The sequence below is a fragment of the Procambarus clarkii genome, chromosome 75, assembly GCF_040958095.1.
Source record: "Procambarus clarkii isolate CNS0578487 chromosome 75, FALCON_Pclarkii_2.0, whole genome shotgun sequence".
NCBI lineage: Eukaryota > Metazoa > Arthropoda > Malacostraca > Decapoda > Cambaridae > Procambarus > Procambarus clarkii.
Window position 1 is genome coordinate 17,763,015 of NC_091224.1, and position 22,916 is coordinate 17,785,930.

The following is a 22,916-nucleotide window of genomic DNA, read 5'->3' on the forward strand; positions in this document are numbered from 1 at the left end:
CCAAAAATGTCAGGAGGCTGTAAGCAGGTTTGTCCCAGCCCGACAGGAAAAAAACAGAGAAGCAAAGGAAGAATCCGTGGTTTAATAGGGAATGTATGAAAGCAAAGGAGCTGAACAAAAGGGCATGGAGGAACTTCCGTAATAACAGAACACCAGAAAGTAGAGAGAGATACCAGAGAACCAGGAACGAGTATGTTAGGGTGATAGGAGCAGCTGAGTAAAGGTATGAAAATAATATAGCTAATAAAGCCAAGACCGAACCAAAGCTACTACACAGTCACATCAGGAGGAAGACAACAGTGAAGGAACAGGTGGTGAAACTTAGGGTGGGCGAGGACAGGTACACAGAGAATGACAAAGAGGTGTGTGAAGAACTCAACAAAAGGTTCCAGGAGGTCTTTACAATAGAACAGGGAGAAGTCACGGCGCTAGGAGAGGTGACAGCAAACCAGGTGACCTTGGAAAGGTTCGAAATTACAAGAGATGAGGTCAAGAAGCACCTATTGGAGCTGGATGTGAGAAAAGCTGTTAGGCCGGACGGAATCTCACCATGGGTATTGAAAGAGTGTGCAGGAGCACTTTGCTTGCAACTCGCTATAGTGTATACCCTGGAAACACAAACCGTAACTGACCCTATTTTCCGCTTGTTACAACTTGCAATAAAGTTGATACATCTTGGCTTAACGTGTTTTTGACGTATTAGAACGTTGTTAAAACTTGTTATATTGGTTCTTATAACTGGTTAGGAGGTATTAAATCTTGTTCGAACGTTGTAGCAACGTCGTAGTTTCGGTGTGTGTTTGGTGGGTAGTAGGTCACTGGAAACGGGAGACCTACCAGAAATATGGAAGACTGCTAATGTAGTAGCAATATACAAAAAGGGTGACAGACAAGAGGCACTGAACTACAGGCCAGTGTCCTTAACTTGTATACCATGAAAGGTGATGGAGAAGATTGTGAGAAAAAACCTAGTAACACATCTGGAGAGAAGAAACTTCGTGACAACCCATCAACATGTCTTCAGGGAGGGTAAATCTTGCCTTACAGGCTTGATAGAATTCTACGATCAGGTGACAAAGATTAAGCAAGAAAGAGAAGGATGGGCGGACTGCATTTTTTTGGACTGTCGGAAAGCCTTTGACACAGTACCCCATAAAAGGTTGATGCATAATAAGCTGGAGAAACAGGCAGGAGTACACTGGTAAGGCGCTCCAGTGGATAAGGGAGTACCTAAGCAATAGGAAGCAGAGTTAGATTGAGGGGTGAGACCGCAGAATGGCGTGAAGTCACCAGTGGAGTCCCACAGGGCTCTGTACTCGGACCTATCCTGTTTCTGATATACGTAAATGATCTCCCAGAGGGTATATACTCATTCCTCTCAATGTTTGCTGACGACGCCAAAATTATGAGAAGGATTAAGACAGAGGAGGACAGCTTGAGGCTTCAAGAAGACCTGGACAAGCTGCAGGAATGGTCAAACAAATGGCTGTTAGAGTTTAACCCAAGCAAATCTAATGTAATGAAGATAGGGGTAGGAAGCCGGAGACCAGATACAAGGAATCATTTGGGAGATGAAATACTTCAGGAGTCAGAGAGAGAGAAAGACCTGGGGGTTGATATCACGCCAGACCTGTCTCCTGAAGCTCATATCAAGAGGATAACATCAGCAGCATATGCCAGGTTGGCTAACATAAGAACGGCCTTTAGAAACTTGTGTAAGGAATCATTCAGAACATTATATACCACATATGTCAGACCAATCCTGGAGTATGCGGCTCCAGCATGGAGTCCATATCTAGTCAAGCATAAGACTAAACTGGAAAAGGTTCAAAGGTTTGCCACCAGACTAGTACCCGAGCTGAGAGGTATGAGCTACGAGGAGAGACTACGGGAATTAAACCTCACTTCGCTGGAAGACAGAAGAGTTAGGGGGGACATGATCACCACATTCAAGATTCTCAAGGGAATTGACAGGGTTGATAAAGACAGGCTGTAACACAAGGGGCACACGCACTAGGGGACACAGGTGGAAACTGAGTACCCAAATGAGCCACAGAGATATTAGAAAGAACTTTTTTAGTGTCAGAGTAGTAGACAAATGGAATGCATTAGGAAGTAATGTGGTGGAGGTTGACTCCATACACAGTTTCAAGTGTAGATATGATAGAGCCCAATAGGCTCAGGAACCTGAACACCTGTTGATTGACGGTTGAGAGGCGGGACCAAAGAGCCAGACCCCCGCAAGCACAACTAGGTGAGTACAACTAGGTGAGTACATGCTGCTGGCCTCCGCCGCCAGCTGGGGGCTTCTTCCCCTCAGTCATCCACTGACCTTCGTCGAGGGAGGACGTATCACTCCTCCCTCCAAGATGTTCTCCTATCCCTACCCTTCTTATTTCAGCTTACAGCCTTAATAAACTATCTATGCTATTTACATAAACACTTGCCATGATCGCTGGGCACACGATCAAACACTGGTGACCACTGCAGCAACTGTTATATTAGCTTACCACAGATTCTACGTCTCGAGGGCGCTCAGGTCCTGGTCCTCACAATGTCGCCCACAAAATCGCTATAGGACTGCCTCACAAGGCTTCTTCTAGTCCTGACTTGAGCACTCTAAATCGTCCTCAGACTTCACACATAAACGCCTGCTTGATTACCTCCTCTTGTAGGAGCACATAACTAGGGGTTCCTCCTTTGCCAGGAGCTCAGCAAAGCGCGACACTCTCACAACCTCTGTTGCTCAAGTAAAGGTCAAGATGTCCGCCCAAGCCTCGCATCATGTCAGCATAATATCGACATCTCATTTCATGTCATTTATTCACATGCTCATCCTCGGCTCATATTTTTAAAATTAATCACTGACATTTATTGCATATTATATATATATATATATATATATATATATATATATATATATATATATATATATATATATATATATATATATATATATATATATATATATATATCTTGTCTCTGACCTCTCAATTAGGTCTGGTGGGTGGAATAACTCTGACAGGTAGACTGGTCCTTCAGGCTACCTGGGGTCATTACACCAGGCGGCAAAAATTAGACAAGAGAGGGAAGGGTGGGCAGACCTCATATTCTTGACTATCGGAAACCTTTGAGACAGTACGCCATTAAAAGCTAGTGCATATGTTTGGAAATCCAGATAAGATTCTTCATTAGATAAGGGAATATCTAAGCAACAGAAAACAGCTAGTTAGTGTAAAGATAATGAGATTGGAAACACGCCACTAGTAGAACACCCACAGGGTTCTGTACTTGGATCCATCCTGGTTTTGATATATGTAAACGATCTTCTGGAGGGTATAGACTCATTCCTCTCAATATTCACTGATGATGCTAATATTATGAGAATGATAAAGACAAAGGAAGACATCACTAAGGTACCAGACTACCTGGAAAACTGAAGCAATGGTCCAACAAATGGCTACTGGAGTTTAACTTAAGTAAGTGTAAAGCAATGAAAATAGTTGAAGAGAGCAGGAGGCCGACCGCAAGATATCAACTGGAAGCCGAAATCCCTTAAAAATCAGGAATTAGAAAAAGATCTGGGGGGTTGATATTGCACCGAACCTGTCCCCAGAAGACCACTTCAAAAGGATATCATCAACAGCATATGATAGTTTGGTCAACATAGTGCTATGAGGATGAGGATGAGGATGAAATTCCTGAGATGACCCTCAGTTCCTGAGATGACCCTCAGTTCCTGAGATGACCCTCAGTTCCTGAGATGACCCTCAGTTCCTGAGATGACCCTCAGTTCCTGAGATGACCCTCAGTTCCTGAGATGACCCTCAGTTCCTGAGATGACCCTCAGTTCCTGAGATGACCCTCAGTTCCTGAGATGACCCTCAGTTCCTGAGATGACCCTCAGTTCCTGAGATGACCCTCAGTTCCTGAGATGACCCTCAGTTCCTGAGATGACCCTCAGTTCCTGAGATGACCCTCAGTTCCTGAGATGACCCTCAGTTCCTGAGATGACCCTCAGTTCCTGAGATGACCCTCAGTTCCTGAGATGACCCTCAGTTCAAACAGATTGCAACAATTAAACAAAACAAGAGAACCACCAAAAGCAGACATCCTCTTGTGCTGCTACTTCCTCCTGACACCAGTTATGGTTTGGTTATCAGTCTTCGCTCCCCCTTGTAACTGGGCGCCACTGATCATCCTGGGAGCCCCCCAGTCTGCCACGGGCTGAGACACAACCTATGTCACGGCCTTGCACCCAATGGCGAGTGAGGAAATCCAGCTGTAACTCTGTCACTTCCGGATGAACTTGCTCACCGTAACACTGGGAACACACAGGTAAATTCCTGCCATTCACCCTTAATCAAGGTCGCCAGCTGGGTACCTGTATTCACGTCCCAGCAACACTTCTCAGTGGTCTTAATAATTATCATAAACCAAGGACTCACTGCCTCTTATAAGGCAGTGCAAAATCAAGTAACTTACTCAACTCTAGTGGCCACTAGTGCAAGTGGCTTTACAAGAATGTAAAATCAACTTAATTTCTATGTTCTCTGTTAACCCCCAATGTACCTTCTTGTATATAAATAAATAAATAAATAAATAAATAACTCGCCCTAGAGATGGGAGGCTCACTCAAACACAATGGTAAAAATAGGGATAAGTTTACTGGAGAAAACTACAATGAATCCACAAGATAAATAATATGTAGGACCTTCAGACGACTGCAACACTCCTGGCTCCGCCTCTGGCAACACAGTCAGCTGGAAGATTTAAATGCTTCATTCTTTGCCTCTTGAAATCAGCCACCTCCTCTTGTTGCCACAAAATGTCACTGCACACACACATAAGTTAGCACATTTATATATGTATATCCTGGCACATAATCTGGTAAAAATAATATAGATAACAATCACATAGCATTAAGGTTACTCTTGCTCTCCTAGATCAAGGGGTAATGAGAGGGAATTTATCTACCTTAATACTCTCTGCTACAAAGTTGATATATCCTCTGACGATGATCGTTGGGGCCCTCTGTCCCCGTGGTCGGTCCTCCGTTGATCAAGGTCCGGTACACACAAGGTCCTTAGATGCCTTGTATCTGCAAGTCTTCTTGCGCTCACTCCCGAAAGGCAAGTCCTCCTCCTCCTCCTTAGCACTGAAGGCAAGTCCCTGCTCACGTCGTCTCCCTTCTCCCTCGCTGGAACTGTAGACAAATTTACAGTCTGGTTCAGTGTCCCCTTCTCAATCTTCCAGTGAACTTGACCAGGTCACAGCAGCAGCTCGCTTGATGTGAGCGAGAGCCGGTCGGCCGAGCGGACAGCACACTGGACTTGTGATCCTGAGGTCCCGGGTTCGATCCCGTGCGCCGGAGAGAAACAATGGGCAGAGTTTCTTTCACCCTATGCCCTTGTTACCTAGCAGTAAAATAGGTACCTGGGTGTTAGCCAACTGTCACAGGCTGCTTCCTGGGGGTGGAGGCCTGGTCGAGGACCGGGCCACGGGGACGGACGGACGGACGGACACACACACACACACACACACACACACACACACACACACACACACACACACACACACACACACACACACACACACACACACACACACACACACAAATCTCAAGATAACCTCAAGATGTGTCAGAACACGGCCCGCAGGGCGTCATGCACGACTCTCCCAGCGCCAACGTCCACCACCGTCGTAGACTAACAGCAAAAGAGCTCTTGGGGCTCTGACACCAGCTAAACCTTGCTTCCTTGCACTTCCCAGGAGTCAACTAATCTTCTGGGTCCACTGGCTGGGGCTTCCTAGCCTCCAAACTGAGAGCTCACTTGAGCGTGTCCTCGCTCAATGACATGTGGTGACACACTGAGTGCCCAAGGCATTGGGCGCCTGGAGTCCTCCGTCTTGTGACGTCACACACCCAGGAGGCGCTGCACCATTGGTCAATCCCGCCATGTGACCTTACCTGGCCAATCACCAGACAGCTGGCGCTTGGCTCCCCTGGCGGCAAACTCCTTGCCTCGGCGCCATCTTGTAACACAAAAGAGCGTAAGCCACTTGTAACGCCAAAACTAAAAGAACAAATTCATCTCCTATACGATAAATCTGAATACCTTTATATATATCAAACTGTTCCCTAAGCATCAGAGAACGTGTGGGTTGAAGAGATATGACTCTTTATGCCGGGATAGGAAAGATGTAGGGTGGAACACAATCACACATCACACTGTGTCAGGCCACTTGACACAGTGTGATGTCAAGTGGCCCTTTCACTGAACAAGTAACCGGACTTCCAACACATTGTGGGAGAAGAAGTATAGTGTCACCAAGATGGGAACTCAGGGGCTCACTAATTGACCTGTTGTCCCTCACCAACTCGTTCTCGCACTTTCTTACAGTCAATATTGACTTATTAAATACGTGCATATGTGACATACTAAACATACTAGTTTACCTTGAAAAGCTTCATAGAAAAGATGCTTATCTTAACATACTAAGAAGGTTAGGTAAGGTCGGTGTTTTCTATGAAGCTTTTCAAGGTAAACTAGTATGATTAGTATGTCACATATGCACGTATTAAATAAGTCAATATTGACTGTAAGAAAGTGCGAGAACGGGTTGCCCTCACAAGGCTATCGTTCTCTTCTCTGTCAATCTCACTGGGTATAGGTCACATAATCACATAACTGTAAGGCGACGATCATCTCTTGCTGGTCGGCGTTCAATCCCCGACCGTCCAAGTGGTTGGGCACCATTCCGTCACCCGTCCCATCTGAAATCCTTATCCTGACCCCTTCCAAGTACTATATAGTCAAAATGGCTTGGCGCTATTCCTTGATATTTCCCTCCCTTCCCACTGCAGAGACAGACAGACAGACGGACAGCAATTCTCTCTTAGTGTTTAGTATATCTTACCTAATAGTCTTAGTTGCCTAACATGCCTAATTTTTCTGAAATATTTGAATCCAAATATTGTTTTTCTTTTCGAATGATAACTTTTTCGTTTTGTTATCAATGAGTGCGTCTTTTTTTAGTCAAAACTAATAGAAATTTGATGACACCCAACCAGACGTGACCCACTCCTGTGTCACACACACACGCCCCTCCCCGTCTCCCATCACCACTGCGACAATCGTCAATACTCTCTGTCTTCATCACTGTCAACCTCTTCACACCATCTACATTACTATGACACACCCTCACCGTCTCCCCATACACCTTCCCCATATCTCCTTCCTCATACACTCCCCATCTCCTCCCACCTACACTCCCCATCTCCCCCCACCAACATTCCCCATCTCCATGCTCACACACGCCCTTCCCCCGTATGCTGTGGGAGTGGAGTCGCACCTTTTCACCCAGCAGTAATTGGGGACCTGCTTGTAAGCCAACTGTCCAAAGCAAGTACATGAGGAAGGATAAATGAATCTCCAGCTGACAGCGGTCAGAAGTCATCTACGCAACCGGATAAAAAAATAAAGAATAACGAGGGAAAGTTGGAAGAATTGAACAGATTGCCGCTGCCTCCACTCACAGTGACTGGCCGCTGCCTCCACTCACGGTGACTGGCCGCTGCCTCCACTCATGGTAAACAGCATCTGCCTTCACCCATGGTAAACAGCATCTGCCTTCACCCATGGTAAACAGCATCTGCCTTCACCCTTGGTAAACAGCATCTGCCTTCACCCTTGGTAAACAGCATCTGCCTTCACCCATGGTAAACAGCATCTGCCTTCACCCTTGGTAAACAGCATCTGCCTTCACCCATGGTAAACAGCATCTGCCTTCACCCATGGTAAACAGCATCTGCCTTCACCCATGGTAAACAGCATCTGCCTTCACCCATGGTGGAGGGCAGCTGCAGTCATTCGTGATGGATGGCAGCGGCCGCCATTCATGGTGGAAGGCAGCTCCCTCGTCGCCGGGCGTGTCATCTCCGCTCACTGGGTCGTGTAAAACTTTAACAAAAACTCAACGACGGCGTCGGCCGTGTCGTGGAAGACGTCGCTTAAAGCCTCTCCTACGTCTCCGTCTGCGTCTTCCTGGGAGCCGAAGCCTGGAGAGACTCGCAGCGCCGCGTCTATAGATGCCAATGTTACAGTCTCCAGCAGGGCGCCGTCAGCAGCCTCTAGGAGGGCGCCGTCAGGACCTGTCAGGAGGGAAGCATCCATCCGGTGGGCGCGACGCTTGCAGGCGTCCCGGAGTATCTGCAGATGCTGGTTATAAGTAAATTTTCCGCCGCGCTCGGCAACATCTCTGACGAAGCCATCGAGAACATTCCTGAGGGCGTCGTCCCTGGCGACAGATGCCAAGTAACGCTCTAGGGCGTCGTTCTGGGGCTTACTCCTGAAGGCGCGGTAGTTAGAGGCCACCAGCCAGGCTGCCACGACGGTCAACACCAAGATGTATTTCACCCAGGCGGCCAGCTTTGTGTGGTTCTTGACCCAGTTGTTGACCTTCGAGGTCACGGAGGAGGCGAGGGTCTTGGCCCAGCGGCCGACACGGGTCAAGGTCACTAATGTGACCATGGCGATGTTGGTCACAGTGGAGAGAGCGCTGGTGAGCACGAATTGTTTACCAAACATTTCGCTATTTTTAACGCTCTAAAAGTTTTTCAATTTAGTTTTAGATTTTTATTTTAACTAAATGATCACTCTTGTCAAGTTTAACTTGTAAATGAGCTTTAAATAGTCCAAGAACGGAGACTGCTCAAAGTCCCACTTTTGCTTCCGCTCTAAGAGTTCTATGTTGCTGCAGCTTTAAGTGTCTGTCTCTTACTGCCGCTCTAAAAATGGAAATGTTCGTTTGTTCAAAATCGCTAATCTCTGAAAGTTCTTCACCGATTGCTTTGAAATTTTCACACACCGTTCCATTCGCATCCGGCCAGGTTTTTTGATACATACGATATAGATGTCACGTCTGTGACGGTAAAAAAAAAAACATGCTTTTTCTGAAAAACTGTTTCATGTGATGGAAATTTTCGAAACCTCTTTACCGATTGCTTTGAAATTTTGACACAACCTTGCATTCGAATAGACACGCCTTTTTATATACCTACTATAAAGATGCCACCACTGTGACAGGTAAAAACATGCGTTTTTAGAAAAACAGCGCCATCTGTTGCACATAATAGCAACTTTCACGCTATACTAAATATGTCACGAATTCCAATTCAATGTTTCCGATTGCATTGATAAATTTCATTTTCATAGATTTCGTATTTTTTTATTTTTTATTGAATTATTTTGTGTGACATTGTGTTGGAATTGAGCAATGTTGTTTACTATACCGTTCATTTCGTAAGTATAAGTATAGATGCCACACTTGTGTCAGGTAAAACTATGTTTTTATTGACAAGCAGCGCCATCTGTTGCACGTAAGAGCAACACACATATGGTATACTATATATGTTACAACTCCATTTCAATGTTTCTGATTGCCTTGATAAATTGAAATTTCATAGATTTTGATTTATTTTCATTTTGATTTTAAATATTTTGTGTGAATTGCATTGGAATTGAGCTGTGTTGTTTACCATACTATTCATTTTGTAAGTATAGTTTATTTTTTTGTATTTTTTTATATTTTCATTTCATTTTTTAACTGTTTTTCTTATATTTCAGTGATGAGAACATCAGATCACTTGATGTTCCCAATTCATCAGACCATTTGGGAAAGCATCAAAGAAGGGAGTGGGGAATGGTGGGGAAGATGAGGGGACAGATGTGAGAGATGGTGGGGAGGACGAGGGGACAAGGGAAAGGGGGTATTGGTGGGGAAGGACGAGGGGACGAGGGAGTGGGGAATGGTTGGGAGGCCGAGGAGACGGGTGAGGAGAGAATGGTAATGAGGACTGGGGGAGAGGGAAAGTTGCTGCTGCTCAGCAACCCGTTCTCGCACTTTCTTACAGTCAGTATTGGCTTATTATATACGTGCATATGTGATATACTAAACATACTAGTTTACCTTGAAAAGGTTCACAGAAAACACCGACCTTACCTAACCTTCTTAGTATGTTAAGATAAGCATCTTATTGCTTCGTAATTACAATTATTACTTAACCTATACCTATAATAGGTTAAGTAATAATTGGAATTACGAAGCAATTACCTATACCTATAATAGGTTAAGTAATAATTGTTACTAACAATTATCAGTTAAACTTCCTTTTGGCGATTTACCTTCTTGCAGGGCAGCTACAGAGTCATCAACCAACTAGTCCTCAAATAGCTTCGAACTCCTCAGAGCTACCTTGCCCAACCACTTGGGCTGGACGGTAGAGCGACCGTCCAATCCGAAATCCTTAGCCCGAGGACTAGGATTTGGAGGCTGCTTAGTATTACTTACCTAATAACCATCTTCTCACACTCCCCATCTTCTCACACCTACATTTCCCATTTTCTCCCACCTACTCTTCTCCATCTACATGCTCACACACGCCCTTCACCCGTCCCCCGTATGCTGTGGGAGTGGGGTCGCACCTTTTCACCCAGCAGTAATTGGGGACCTGCTTGTAAGCCAATTGACAGTGTTCCTGAGAAAATGGATGAGGAAGGAAAATGAATCTCCAGCTGACAGCAGTCAGCAGTCATCTACGCAACCGAGTAAAAAATAAAGAACGAAGAAAAGTTGGAAGAATTGAACAGAGGCGGATGGCAGCTTCCTTCACTCACGATGACTGGCCGCTGCCTCCACTCACGGTGACTGGCTTCTGCATCCACACATGGTAAACAGCATCTGCCTTCACCCATGGTAAACAGCATCTGCCTTCACCCATGGTAAACAGCATCTGCCTTCACCCATGGTAAACAGCATCTGCCTTCACCCATGGTAAACAGCATCTGCCTTCACCCATGGTAAACAGCACCTGCCTTCACCCATGGTAAACAGCACCTGCCTTCACCCATGGTAAACAGCACCTGCCTTCACCCATGGTAAACAGCATCTGCCTTCACCCATGGTGGAGGGCAGCTGCAGTCATTCGTGATGGATGGCAGCGGCCGCCAATCATGGTGGAAGGCAGCTCCCTCGTCGCCGGGCGTGTCATCTCCGCTCACTGGGTCGTGTAAAACTTTAATAAAAACTCAACGACAGCGTCGGCTGTGTCGTGGAAGACGTCGCTTAAAGCCTCTCCTACGTCTCCGTCTGCGTCTTCCTGGTAGCCGAAGCCTGGAGAGACTCGCAGCGCCGCGTCTATAGATGCCAGTGTTACAGTCTCCAGCAGGGCGCCGTCAGCAGCCTCTAGGAGGGCGCCGTCAGGACCTGTCAGGAGGGAAGCATCCATCCGGTGGGCGCGACGCTTGCAGGCGTCCCGGAGTATCTGCAGATGCTGGTTATAAGTAAATTTTCCGCCGCGCTCGGCAACATCTCTGACGAAGCCATCGAGAACATTCCTGAGGGCGTCGTCCCTGGCGACAGATGCCAGGTAACGCTCTAGGGCGTCGTTCTGGGGCTTACTCCTGAAGGCGCGGTAGTTAGAGGCCACCAGCCAGGCTGCCACGACGGTCAACACCAAGATGTATTTCCCCCAGGCGGCCAGCTTTGTGTGGTTCTTGGCCCAGTTGTTGACCTTCGAGGTCACGGAGGAGGCGAGGGTCTTGGCCCAGCGGCCGACACGGGTCAAGGTCACTAATGTGACCATGGCGATGTTGGTCACAGCGGAGAGAGCGCTGGTGAGCACGAATTGTTTACCAAACATTTCGCTATTTTTAACGCTCAAAAAGTTTTTCAATTTAGTTTTAGATTTTTATTTTAACTAAATGATCACTCTTGTCAAGTATAACTTGTAAATGAGCTTTAAATAGTCCAAGAACGGAGACTGCTCAAAGTCCCACTTTTGCTTCCGCTCTAAGAGTTCTATGTTGCTGCAGCTTTAAGTGTCTGTCTCTTACTGCCGCTCTAAAAATGGAAATGTTCGTTTGTTCAAAATCGCTAATCTCCGAAAGTTCTTCACCGATTGCTTTGAAATTTTCACACACCGTTCCATTCGCATCCGGCCAGGTTTTTTGATACATACGATATAGATGTCACGTCTGTGACGGTAAAAAAAAAACATGCTTTTTCTGAAAAACTGTTTCATGTGAGGGAAATTTTCGAAACCTCTTTACCGATTGCTTTGAAATTTTGACACAACGTTGCATTCGAATAGGTGCGTCTTTTTATATATCTACTATATACATGCCTCACCTGTGACAGGAAGAAAACATGTTTTTTGAAAAAACAGCGCCATCTGTTGGACGTAAGAGCAACACACACTGTAATCTCCGAAAGTTCTTCACCGATTGCTTTGAAATTTTGACACAACCTTGCATTCGAATAGACACGCCTTTTTATATACCTACTATAAAGATGCCACCACTGTGACAGGTAAAAACATGCGTTTTTAGAAAAACAGCGCCATCTGTTGCACATAATAGCAACATTCACGCAATACTAAATATGTCATGAATTCCAATTCAATGTTTCCGATTGCATTGATAAATTTTATTTTCATAGATTTCGTATTTTTTGTTATTTTTTTATTGAATTATTTTGTGTGACATTGTGTTGGAATTGAGCAATGTTGTTTACTATACCGTTCATTTCGTAAGTATAAGTATACGTCCCACACTTGTGTCAGGTAACACTATGTTTTTATTGACAAGCAGCGCCATCTGTTGCACGTAAGAGCAACACACATATGGTATACTATATATGTTACAACTCCATTTCAATGTTTCTGATTGCATTGATAAATTGAAATTTCATAGATTTTGATTTATTTTCATTTTGATTTTAAATATTTTGTGTGAATTGCATTGGAATTGAGCTGTGTTGTTTACCATACTATTCATTTTGTGAGTATAGTTTATTTTTTGGTATTTTTTTATATTTTCATTTCATTTTTTAACTGTTTTTCTTATATTTCAGTGATGAGAACATCAGATCACTTGATGTTCCCAATTTTCTAATGGGAACATCAGACCATTTGGGAAAGCATCAAAGAAGGGAGTGGGGAAGATGAGGGTACAGATGTGAGAGATGGTGGGGAGGACGAGGGGACAAGGGAGGGGGGTAATGGTGGGGAAGGACGAGGGGACGGGGGAGTGGGGAATGGTTGGGAGGCCGAGGAGACGGGTGAGGAGAGAATGGTAATGAGGACTGGGGGAGAGGGGAAGTTGCTGCTGCTCAGCAACCCGTTCTCGCACTTTCTTACAATCAGTATTGGCTTATTAAATACGTGCATATGTGACATACTAAACATACTAGTTTACCTTGAAAAGCTTCACAGAAAACACCAACCTTACCTAACCTTCTTATTATGTTAAGATAAGCATCTTATTGCTTCGTAATTACAATTACTACTTAACCTATACCTATAATAGGTTAAGTAATAATTGTAATTATGAAGCAATTACCTATACCTATAATAGGTTAAGTAATAATTGTAATTACAATTACTACTTAACCTATACTTATAATAGGTTCAGTAATAATTGTAATTACGAAGCAATTACCTATACCTATAATAGGTTAAGTAATAATTGTAATTACGAAGCAATAAGAAGCTTATCTTAACATACTAAGAAGGTTAGGTAAGGTCGGTGTTTTCGATGAAGCTTTTCAAGGTAAACTAGTATGTTTAGTATGTCACATATGCACGTATTTAATAAGTCAATATTGACTATACGAAAATGTGAGAACGGGTTGAGCTTAGCAACGCACATGCGTTGTTGAGCCACAGCAACGCATGGCCGGGTACTGCTAGTATATAAATAAAAATGGAAATGTTAATTTGTGCATAACCGCTAATCTCTGAAAGTTCTTTGCTGAATGCTTTGAAATTTTCACACAACGTTCCATTCACATCCGGCCAGGTTTATATATACATACTATATAGAGGTCACGTCTGTGACGATAAAAAAAAAAACATGCTTTTTCTGAAAAACTGTGTTCTTCATGTGTTTTTCATGTGAGGGAAATCTTCGAAACCTCTTTACCGATTGGTTTGAAATTTTGACATAACGTTGCATTCGAACAGGTGCATTTTTTTATGTCTACTATATACATGCCTCACTTGTGACAGGAAAAAACATGCTTTTTTGAAAAACAACGCCATCTGTTGGATGTAAGAGCAACACACGCTGCACTCTCCGAAAGTTCTTCACCGATTGCTTTAAGGGGGCTTATTTCGGGTTTCGTAAAAATTGTTCAATTTGTTTATAAATTTATTTATGAAATGGTTATAGAATGGGCTGCAAATGGTCCAACTTTCAGCATCACACCCTAAACAGAAAAGGAGAAAAAAAACACACAACGTATTATGCAACGAATTTTCAACATTTTCAAATAGTTTCAGGGAACACATGTGTCAACAAAAATCATTTCTATAACACTCAGATATTAAATGTAGCACACAATAAAGGATTGTAGTGATCAGTTTTATCAAAAAAGTGTTTAGTGCAATAATATAATTATTCAAAGTTACCCTTCCAAAAATATGCAATATATGATGTTTATAAATTTTTATAAAATCAACAAATGGACGTTGGACTAAAATGTCTCAATAGGTTTATAGAAGCACAAACTCTACATATAAGGTGTAATTTGCATGTACATTGATTAATAAATGAAAGCTCTGAAGTACTTTGAAGGTGTAAATTACTTTCCAGAGTAAAATAAAGATCCAAGTTCGGCCACCTGTAGCTGAGCTTGACTTCGACAGATTTCGTTCATAATTGGCACCCTTGCAGATAGGCATCCATTGAGCAAGGTGTGCAAGTTTCATGCAAATCCCTTGATAACAAACGAGAAAAAAAAATTGGCCCAAAAAAAAAATAAAAAAAAAAATAAAAAAAATAAAACTTTTACATATAAATATATTGCACATACATATTACAATTATTACAAGAGTTTGTGCTTCTACAGCACATAGACATTTTAGTTGACACATGTGTTCCCTGAGATTATTTGAGAATGTTGAACATTCGTTGCATAATACGTTGTGTATTTTTTTTCTCCTTTTCTGTTTAGGGTGTGATGGTGAAACTTGGACCAGTTGCAGCTCTTTCTATAACCATTTCATAAAACAATTTATTAGCAAATTGAACAACTTTTAATTTATACCGATATGCCCCCCTAAAATTTTGACACAACGTTGCATTCGAATAGGCGCATCTTTATATATACCTACTATATCTACCCCTTTAACAGGTAAAACATGCCTTTTTGAAACACAGCGCCATCTGTTGCCCATAATAGCAACATGCACCCTATACTAAATATGTCACGAATTCCATTTCAATGTTTGCGATTGCATTGATAAATTTTATTTTCATAGATTTTGATGTATTTAATTTTTTATTTATTTTGTGTGACATTGTGTTGGAATTGAGCTGTGTTGTTTACCATACCTATCATTTCGTAAGTATAAGTATAGATGCCACACCTGTGACAGGTAAAACTATGCTTTTCTTGAAAAACAGCGCCCTCTGTTGCATGTAAGAGCAACTCACATGTTATACTAAATATGTTACAATTCCATTTCAATGTTTCTGATTGCACTGATAAAATGACTTTTCATAGATTTTGATTTATTTTCATTTTGATTTAATTATTATGTGTGAATTGCATTGGAATTGAGCTGTGTTGTTTACCATACCGTTCACTTTGTGAGTACAGTTTATTAATTTTATTTTTTAATACATTCATATCATTTTTTAACTGCTTTTCTTATATTTCAGTGATGGGAACATCAGATCACTTGATGTTCCCAATTTCCTGATGGGAACATAAAACCTTTTGGAAGGGGCATTGAACGGGGCAGTAGGGAATGGTGGGGGATGATGAGGGAAAGGAAGTGAGAGATGGTAGGGAGGACGAGGGGACAAGGGAGGGGTAATCGTGGGGCATGACGAGGGAACGGGGGAGTTTGGGATTGTGTGGAAGAGGGCATAGGGGAATGGAGAATGGTGGGGAGAACAAAAGGACAGGGAAGTGGGGCATGGGGGGAAGGAAGAGGGGATGGTGGAGTGGGGAATGGTGGGGAGAACGAGTGGACGGTGGAGTGGCAAATGGTTGAGTGGCTGAGGAGACTGGTGAGAGGGGAATGGTGGGGTGGACATGCGTTGCTGAGCCACAGCAACGCGTGGCTGGGTACTGCTAGTTTATATATATTTAAATATATTTATTATATATGAAAAACTTTTGCCTGTTATAATCATTAGTTATCAGGAATATGCATTGCTCAATATAATGTACAAACAATTACCTAAGCGTCAGGTATAATGTCAATGTTAAGGATCACTGTGTTCAACAATTAGGTTACATAATACTAATGTTGACGAGACCACACCCTAGAAGGTGAAGGGACGACGACGTTTCGGTCCGTCCTGGACCATTCTCAAGTCGATTGTCGATTGATGTTCAAACCATGGCTCTAAACTGTAGATAGATAAAACGAGTAAACACTCTCACCTGTATTAACTGCATCAAGTATACCAATACAATGAACTCCTCACACAACCAAAGATGTTCAACGTTCCCTGTAGATCAACTGTAGATTATTCTTCGTAGTAATTAGTTAAACTTCCTTTTGGGGATTTACCTTCTTGCAGGGCAACTACAGAGTCATCAACCAACTAGTCCTCAAATAGCTTCGAACTCCTCAGAGCTACCTTGCCCAACCACTTGGGCTGGACGGTAGAGCGACCGTTCAATCCGAAATCCTTAGCCCGAGGACTAGGATTTGGAGGCTGCTTAGTATTACTTACCTAATAACCATTTTCTCACACTCCCCATCTTCTCACACCTACATTTCCCATTTTCTCCCACCTACTCTTCTCCATCTACATGCTCACACACGCCCTTCACCCGTCCCCCGTATGCTGTGGGAGTGGGGTCGCACCTTTTCAACCAGCAGTAATTGGGACCTGCTTGTAAGCCAATTGGCAGTTAGTGTTCCTGAGAAAATGGATGAGGAAGGAAAATGAATCTCCAGCTGACAGCAGTCAGCAGTCATCTACGCAACCGAGTAAAAAATAAAGAACGAAGAAAAGTTGGAAGAATTGAACAGAGGCGGATGGCAGCTTCCTTCACTCACGATGACTGGCCGCTGCCTTCACTCACGATGACTGGCCGCTGCCTCCACTCACGGTGACTGGCTTCTGCATCCACACATGGTAAACAGCATCTGCCTTCACCCATGGTAAACAGCATCTGCCTTCACCCATGGTAAACAGCATCTGCCTTCACCCATGGTAAACAGCATCTGCCTTCACCCATGGTAAACAGCATCTGCCTTCACCCATGGTGGAGGGCAGCTGCAGTCATTCGTGATGGATGGCAGCGGCCGCCATTCATGGTGGAAGGCAGCTCCCTCGTCGCCGGGCGTGTCATCTCCGCTCACTGGGTCGTGTAAAACTTTAACAAAAACTCAACGACGGCGTCGGCCGTGTCGTGGAAGACGTCACCTAAAGCCTCTCCTACCTCTCCGTCTGCGTCTTCCTGGTAGCCGAAGCCTGGAGAGACTCGCAGCGCCGCGTCTATAGATGCCAGGGTTACAGTCTCCAGCAGGGCGGCGTCAGCAGCCTCTAGGAGGGCGCCGTCAGGACCTGTCAGGAGGGAAGCATCCATCCGGTGGGCGCGACGCTTGCAGGCGTCCCGGAGTATCTGCAGATGCTGGTTATAAGTAAATTTTCCGCCGCGCTCGGCAACATCTCTGACGAAGCCATCGAGAACATTCCTGAGGGCGTCGTCCCTGGCGACAGATGCCAGGTAACGCTCTAGGGCGCCGTTCTGGGGCTTACTCCTGAAGGCGCGGTAGTTAGAGGCCACCAGCCAGGCTGCCACGACGGTCAACACCAAGATGTATTTCCCCCAGGCGGCCAGCTTTGTGTGGTTCTTGGCCCAGTTGTTGACCTTCGAGGTCACGGAGGAGGCGAGGGTCTTGACCTTCGTGGTCACGATGGAGGCGCGGGGCTTGATCCAGTTGTTGACCTTCGTGGTCACGGCGGAGGCGCGAGACTTGACCCAGCGGCCAATACGGGTCAAGGTCATTAATGCGATGAAGGCGATGATGATCACAGCGGAGAAAGCAGCGGTTAGCACGAATTGTTTATCAAACATTTCGCTATTTTTAACGCTCTAAAAGTTTTTTAGTTTTGTTTCATATCTTTATTTAAACTAAATGATCACTGTTGTCAAATATAGCTTGTAAGTGAGCTTTAAGAAGACCAAGCATGGAGACTGCTCATGGGCTCTCTTGATGTCGCTCTAAGAGGGCCGGCCGCCAGCTGCCTCCAGGGCCGCCCGGCCGAGTGGAGGATGGACCAGCCCAAACGTGGGGGAGTCCACACCTCGATGTTTGGGAGACAGAGATGTTGGGGAGGGAACTATCAAGAGAGAGCGCCAAGCCATTACGACTATATAGCACTTGGAAGGGGTCAGGATAAAGATTTGGGATAGGACGGGGGGGGGGGGGGGAAGGAATGGTGCCCAACCACTTGTGGACGGTCGGGGATTAAACGCCGACCTGCATGAAGCGAGACCGTCGCTCTTTCGTCCAGCCCAAGTGGTTGTTGAAATGTTGGGTGGAAACATTTCAGCCTCTCAACTGTCAATCAATAAGACCAGTGACGTGTTGCTGGGACACGAGTATAAACACCCAGCTGGCGACCTGAGCAGACCAGATAAAGAAAGATAGAACCTCCCAGTGTAAGGACGGGCAGGTTCAGGTGAGTTATAAGAGGCTTGAACCTCTCCACTCGCTAGGGGTGTATAAGGCCAGCCCTTGGCCGACTGGGGAAGACCCGGGGCGGACAGTGGCGCCAGGAACTGAGGGGCTAAGCCCCGTGGGAGCAACTCCAACCACAGGTAGGAAGGGGGTGAACCCTGACAATATATATATATATATATATATATATATATATATATATATATATATATATATATATATATATATATATATAATATATATATATATATATATATATATATATATGCATGCTAGCTGTACCCGGCCATGCGTTGCTGTGGCTCAGCAACCAAGTGTGTTGCTGAGACACAGCACCCTTCCCTGTCTCCCAGTCCTTCCCTCCATTACTCCTGTCTAGTCACCTTATCCTCCCAACTATTCATCACTCACTCGTCCCCTCCTCCTCCCAACTATTCATCACTCACCCGTCCCCTCTTCCTCCCAACAATTCCTCACTCCACAATTCACTCGTCCTCCTCACGATTTCTCCAATCCCATGTCTCTTTGTCCTCCCCAACATCCCCCACTCCAGCGTCCGCTTGTCCTCCTAAGGATTCCCCACTCCTCCTTCCTCTCCTCCTCCCTGCCAGGTTCTACTCACTCATCCCCTCGTCCTCCCTCCCATTCCAACCGCCCCCGTCTCCTCGTCCTTTCCACCAACCCCTACTCCTCTGTCCCTTTGTCCTTCCCACCATTCTCTATTCCCCTATCCCCTCGTCCCCACCATTCTCTATTCCCCTATCCCCTCGCCCCCACCATCCCCAACTGTCCCGTCCTCTCGTCATCCCCACTATTAATCCCTCCCCTGTCCTCTTGTAATCCCCACCATCCCTCAGTCCAGTCCCCTTGTCCTCCCCAACATTCCCCACTCCTTCGTTCGATGCATTCCCAAACGATCTGATGCTCCCATCAGAAAATTGAGAAAATCAAATGATCTGATGTTCCCATCACTGAGATAAGAAAAACAGTTAAAAAACGAAATGAAAAACAATTAAAAATACAAAAATAAAGTATACTCGGGTAATTAACGGTATGGTAAACATAACAGCTTAACTCCAATGCAATGTCACATAAATGAAATCAAAATTAAAATCAGTCGAAATCTATGAAAATTCAATTTGTCAATGCAATCAGAAACATTGAAATGGAATCGTAACAAATTTAGTATAGTGTGTGCTGCTCTGTACGTGCAACAGATGGCGCTCTCTTAAAAAAATAATGATTTTACCTGTTGTGGTGTTTGTATGTAGCTGAGGAAGTCTTGGTTGTAGGGTTGATATAAAATCATTGCTTGATTACTGACTTTAATACTTATAAACGATTACATGACTAGTAGCTTCCAAGCTGGTAGCGTCCTGTACGCTCTCTGTTTACCTTCTCTCTCTGGCGTCTGAGCCGCCGCACATAGAAAACGGATGGTACCGTTTTCTGTGAACATGACATCCCTCCTTTTCTTTAAAAAGAATGAATACAGGATGTCTACCATGCTTGTAGCACAAAGCAAAGTTATTGACACAAAGTAAGTTATTAACATATCAAGAGATATTGCATACCTTTAACATTAATTAAGCACACAAAGAATTTAAACAACTTAATCTTTACCACATAGGATTTCAATGTTAAAAATACATATGCAATGTTAAACAAACATGAAAGAAACTAATACAGAGTTACAAAATATTGAATGAGAGATCTGCATTATTCAAACAATATTAAATTTAGTTTAGCATAATAAGTAAATACTTTGCATTACATAGTAACACAATCATCAAATCGTGTAGAGCGTTTAACATGATGTTTAGGACGAGAGTCCTTAAATACAAGAATATCCCTTGATGAATTGTTTGTCGGATTATAACTCATTTTTTCTTTTTCCTTTGCACGACTTTGTACTTCATCATTTTCTACACTAGTTGGAATCACTTTGAAATAAGCCATATTACGTGTTATACTATGATCTTTATTACTAGCTGTTACCATAGTTCCTTTTACACTAATCACTGTATATGGTTTTGTATCATACGGCATATCTAGCTTTCCCTCGTTTTTCTTTTTAACTAGAACAGTATCTCCAACCTTTATGAATTGTTCCTTTGCACGTTGATCATGAGCAATTTTCATTTTGCCCTTGGCAAGCGCATTCTTCTGAGCGAGACGTTTATCCGTTACCTCGGCTGGCATGACAGGTAGTGCGATTCTCATAGGACGTCCAAATAAAAGTTCACCAGGCGACTTGCCCAGTGTTCTATGTGGTATTGCACGGTAGTTCTTGAGAAAAGCATACATAGCTTGTTTCCAGGATCGTCCTTCGGCATGAGCACAGCGTACCGCTTTCATGAGAGGTTGCATGAATCTCTGGACTTCTCCATTTGCTTGAGGATGTATTGGCATCACACGGCAGTGTTTGAATCCAATATGCTCAGCAAAGTTGACGAAGTCTTGTCCATTGAATGGCGGTCCATTGTCCGTCTTGACAACTTCAGGAATGCCAAAGTTTGAAAAGATCTTGTCGAGTTTCGGGATGACAGCCTTTGCAGATGTGGAAGTGATGATTTCTACTTCTGGATAACGTGAGTGATCATCAATGACTACCATCAAGTACTCTCCAGTTGGTAGTGGTCCGCAGAAGTCCATCGTTACTTCCATCCATGGTGCAGCAGGTAGTGGTGAAGGTTGTAGAGGTGTTGGTCTTGAAGTATCCACTGCAGCTTGGCAAGGGACACAGGCATCATGCATGTCCTTTGCTTGACGATCAATGCCAGGAAACCACACCTTTTCTCGTAGCAGCTGTTTGGTCCTAACAAGACCTTGGTGTCCTTGATGTGCAAGCTTCAGAGCACGTTGCTGGAGAACAGCTGGAATGACGATACGAGTACCTCGCAGCATGGTGTCGCGTTGTTGCGTAACACTTAATTCTGTCTGGATGCGTTCAAGTGCTTTGAATGCATCTTGGTCAACTCCTGAGGGTGGCATGCGTGGAAACTTTTTCTTAGTCAATGCATCCACTGTTGCTTGCAGAGTTGGGTCCTCTAGGGTTGCAGTACGGATTTCATCAAGAGTGAGAGCCTTAGGGACTGCATCACAGGTTACAGAGTGTACATATTCCTCGGCAACTTGCTGATGCTTGGTGATGGTGAAACTGTTGGCAGGATGTCGACTGATGTAATCAGCGGGATTGCCTGCACCCGGCTTGTATTTCACCGTAAAGTTGTATGGTTGCAGACGAAGAGCCCATCTCTCAATGCGAGCTGGTGGTTTGAACTTTGGATTATTGAAGATGGTCTCCAACGGTTTCAGGTCAGTGACTATCGTGGTGAAGGGTGCACCAAGCAGATACACATTGAAGTGTTCACAGCCCCATACAAGAGCAAGAGCTTCCTTCTCTGTCTGACTGTATCGTTGTTCAACATCTGTGAGAGAACGGCTGGCGTAGGCAATTATTACTCTGGAATCTGGTTGACCAGGTTTGTGTTGGGCTAAAACAGCACCTTAAACCAATAGGACTAGCATCCACCGTTAACTCAGTGTCCATTGATGGATCAAAGTTCGCAGCAGTCGCATTCTCTACTAGTGCATCTTTCACAGCATCAAATGCATTTTGCTCGATATTGCTCCAGTACCATGATGTATTTTTCTTCAGGAGCTCACGTAGAGGCTTCGTAATGGTAGCAAAATCTGGAATGAAGCGAGAACAGTAGTTTGCCATTCCCAGAAAACCATGTACCTCAGTGGACGTTGAAGGAGGTGCAGCATTCTTGATATCTGCAACTTTCTTAGGATCTGGAGACAGACCTTTATCACTAAGTACATATCCAAAGAATTCAATTTTATGTTGATTGAACTCACACTTTGCTCGGCTTAGCGTCAGATTTTTGTCTCGTAGGCGTTGCAATGTTGCACGAAGAGCTTTGTCGTGTTCAGCTTGGGTACGGCCATAAACAATGATGTCATCAGACATGTTGTCAGCATTAGGTAAATCTTGCAATACCTGGCTGATGATGTGCTGGAATACCTCAGCAGCACTGTTAATACCAAAACTCAGGCGCTTGTACCTATACAGACCTCGATGTGTCGTAAACGTTGTTATGAAGCGACTCTCATCATCAAGTTCAAGCTGATGATATCCCTTGTTTAAATCTAACTTGCTGAATACAGTTGCACCATTCAGGCGGTATAT

General features: G+C 44.2%; 1 protein-coding gene across 1 annotated transcript; it reads right to left on the bottom strand.

Moving 5' to 3' along the window:
- Positions 1-17,018: 17,018 nt before the first annotated feature.
- On the bottom strand, positions 17,019-18,147 carry LOC123771805 (uncharacterized). The gene is made up of 2 exons (XM_045764533.2): positions 17,983-18,147; positions 17,019-17,937 (listed from the first exon to the last, which is right to left on the bottom strand). The coding sequence occupies exons 1-2, from the start codon at positions 18,109-18,111 to the stop codon at positions 17,389-17,391; spliced, it is 678 nt and encodes a 225-aa protein (XP_045620489.1). The 5' UTR covers positions 18,112-18,147; the 3' UTR covers positions 17,019-17,388.
- Positions 18,148-22,916: the final 4,769 nt, after the last annotated feature.

Coding starts and splice junctions, on each gene's coding strand:
- LOC123771805 (XM_045764533.2), bottom strand. CDS start 18,111: ATGTTTGATAAACAATTCGTGCTAACCGCTGCTTTCTCCGCTGTGATC. Junction 17,938..17,982: donor CCTCCGCCGTGACCACGAAG/GTCAACAACTGG, acceptor GTGACCACGAAG/GTCAAGACCCTCGCCTCCTC.